This window comes from Strongylocentrotus purpuratus, unplaced genomic scaffold, assembly GCF_000002235.5.
Source record: "Strongylocentrotus purpuratus isolate Spur 01 unplaced genomic scaffold, Spur_5.0 spur5_scaffold_13, whole genome shotgun sequence".
Lineage (NCBI taxonomy): Eukaryota > Metazoa > Echinodermata > Echinoidea > Camarodonta > Strongylocentrotidae > Strongylocentrotus > Strongylocentrotus purpuratus.
In genome coordinates, this window is record NW_022145598.1 from 35,592,928 (window position 1) to 35,595,891 (window position 2,964).

Genomic DNA, 2,964 nt, shown 5'->3' on the forward strand with positions numbered 1-2,964 from the left:
GGTTGGTTTAAATACTGAGAATGGTGGGAGTTTGTATATCGTGTATAGCAGACAACACTGAAATTCGCTAATCTGGTGGAATAGGTTTGTTCTCATGAGATCCTATTTGTTTATAAGATTTTTAATAAAAGAGGTCTTAGATAAATCTCCATCGAAGAGGCACATGTTCTATGAGAGAGAAATAAGATTAAAGTGGTTTATCAATGCTAATTTTTTTTTTTTTTTTTTTTTTTTTTTTTTGTGGGGAGGGGGTTAATTTTCAAAAAGTTATGTTTTAAAGACGAAGTTGAGTTCTGGTCATGCGATTGCATTGTGAAAGAAACGGTGTGGAATCAACCAGGAAAGGTTGATCATCTTGCATATAAGAATTTGTGTGTATTGCAAGGTTCTGGAAACATCAAAATGATAAGAAATTTGGCCAAGTCTTTGTAAAGTTACAAACACTGTACACAGAAAGATGCATATGGGACTACACGAACACGTGGCGTAAAAATCCTACCCCGGAGTTTTACGATGTTACATGACATATTTAGAATATGAAGGCATTTGAAGAGCCATGTTTTTCAGGGAACATGTCTTATCTGATGTTCTTCCACACTTGCATAATAAGAATGATAACGCTCACAAATTATTTTCACCTCTTCCCAGAACTCAACCTTCTCTTTAAGATCGTTATGTTATCAACGATGTTTTTTTAAAGATTGTCTATGATACTTCTGATCAGCTTTTTTACGGGATCGTATGTAGAGGTGTCGTGATGTAGTGGATCACAAGGTACGGGTTCACATCCAAGGTCCGGCATTAATTGTAACGTCCGGCAGGACGTTAATCTACATTTGCCACCCACGTGTTAAAATAGTATGATGCGAAAATTAATGTATTTTGCTCAGCATTGTGAGCGTCAGTAAAATGGTGCCTTTCTAGAATGCTCCCCCAGGGAGTGGAGAATGTGCATACATTATGTGCGGGCAGGCCTGAGTCCGGTGACCATGGTAATAATATATTTGTAAAGCGCTTAGCGGAATATTATTATGTGAGACAACGATGAAATGTCGTTCAAAATGTAATATTAGATCAACTGTAGTTTCATTACAAAAAAAGCTATGCTAGTACCAGAAGTGTGGCCAAAGCCGAAAGCCCCCACCAATATACAGACCAAAGGGGATCCGCTCGCTATTCATAAGGACCGCTGTTCATAGTTTGAGAAAAGGGACATAGCGAAATATGAGAAGTTTTGATCGGTATGTTTTCGTTGTCAGTCTTGGGCCTCTTGGCGGTGTGAATGTGAGAGAGAAAATAGTGAAAGTAAAGAATAGGATGACGGTACCATTATATTTCAATTAACCCATAAACAGGTGAACCTCGCAGAGAAGAAGCGTTTCCGAAATGGCGTCCCTGGTACAAAAGTTCCCGTTGATGGTGGTTCTCTTGATCGGCTTTATTTGGCTTTCTGAAGGCGAGGCCTGCACGAAATGTCCCCAGTATTGGATGGAGATCGGTGAATATTGCTACCAATACTTCGGCAATCAAATGAAGTTTCACGACGCTGAGGGCGTTTGTAATCGACTGGGAGGTTTCCTGCCCAGCATCCGAAACGAGGAGGAAGGTAACACCATCTACCAGCTATGGAAGGGGCTCGTTAATCATCCCACTCAAAAGGACTCCGTAAGTGGCGAATCCAATTTTCTCTGGTGGTGGTGGATCGGGTTGGGTGGGGCGAGGAGGGGGGGGGGGGGTGTCACAACTCTGAAAAATCTGTGACAAGCTTGACAAGATCGATATTCAATTTTAATATACAGAGCTCATTGAAGTATATTTGTGGCAAGCAGCTAACTATTCTTTTACAAGTAAACAAACAATATGAAATATAAAACAAAAGATCGCGGCAGTTTTTCTTTGCGGTGGTGGGAAACTCAGATTTGGTTTGGACGGGAGTGTGCCGCTCAAGCCCATTTTAAAAAGATTTGGAAAAAAACTGACCTATGTTTAGTGATATCATATTTTTGTAAAAAAAATGGGACCCTTGTTTAGGGGGAGGGGGTTGGTGTGAAAAGTGAGATTAGAGCGGCACGTCCCCCTATCCCCTCCCAGGACCATGTCATATCTAAACGAGTCTTTACTCAATGTTAACCATCTCTCCAAACAGGCATACTGGATCGGTCTGCGTGATACCCATCAGGAATCTAAGTTTGAATGGACAGATGGCACCCCTCTAGAATACTATAACTGGATCCCTGGACAGCCCGACAACAATGGTGGCGAGGACTGTGTTTGTGTCCGCAATGATGGCAACAACGATGACGAACGACAGCGCTGGAATGATATGCGATGCGATTGGGGTCAAGCCTTCTTCTGTCGCAAGCCCCTCAACTGAACATCAGAAATCCAATTTCGATTATAATGAAGGGGGTTTCATTTTATTTTAGTTTCCCTTTTTAATCTTTGTAATCTATTTCAGTTTGATGAAACTGTTTAAAGCTTTATCTTTGGAAAAATTACTTGAAATACTTTTCCAATGAATTTCCGATATTTAATTTGGATTTTCTCATTTTTGTAACATGATAATGCATTTGAGGGCTCTCCCGTATTTTCGTTTGCTTTTTAGGGGAACTTTGAATGGACGAATGAATGGACAAATGAGTACATAAACGAATTAAATGTGTAATGCAATTTTGAAAGAACTGTTTGTTGTACTTTGGAAACATTTTTTGGATATAAAGGCAGATGGCCTCACGACGTAAAAACCTTCAGGGGCGGATCTAGCTTTTTGCTAAGGGGGGGGGGGCGAAATTTGAAAATCGCGCCGACCAATATTTCGCTCAGTGGGGGGGGGGGGGGGGGTGGGTAGAAAGCACTGATGTCATGGAGTTTAATGCGATGTTTGATAGCAGGGACGGGTCCAGGGGGCACGTGCCCCCCGCCCGCGAATTTTTTTTTCCCAAACAGGTTTACCTATGAGAGTAA

General features: G+C 41.3%; 1 protein-coding gene across 1 annotated transcript; it reads left to right on the plus strand.

The window, feature by feature from the left end:
* The first annotated feature begins 1,429 nt into the window (after nt 1-1,429).
* On the plus strand, nt 1,430-2,374 carry LOC115923296 (alpha-N-acetylgalactosamine-specific lectin-like). Its single transcript, XM_030983738.1, has 2 exons — nt 1,430-1,665; nt 2,147-2,374. Exons 1-2 carry the CDS (start codon nt 1,489-1,491, stop codon nt 2,372-2,374), a joined length of 405 nt encoding a protein of 134 aa, XP_030839598.1. The 5' UTR covers nt 1,430-1,488.
* The last annotated feature ends 590 nt before the right edge of the window (nt 2,375-2,964 follow it).

Coding starts and splice junctions, on each gene's coding strand:
- LOC115923296 (XM_030983738.1), top strand. CDS start 1,489: ATGGAGATCGGTGAATATTGCTACCAATACTTCGGCAATCAAATGAAG. Junction 1,666..2,146: donor ATCCCACTCAAAAGGACTCC/GTAAGTGGCGAA, acceptor CTCTCCAAACAG/GCATACTGGATCGGTCTGCG.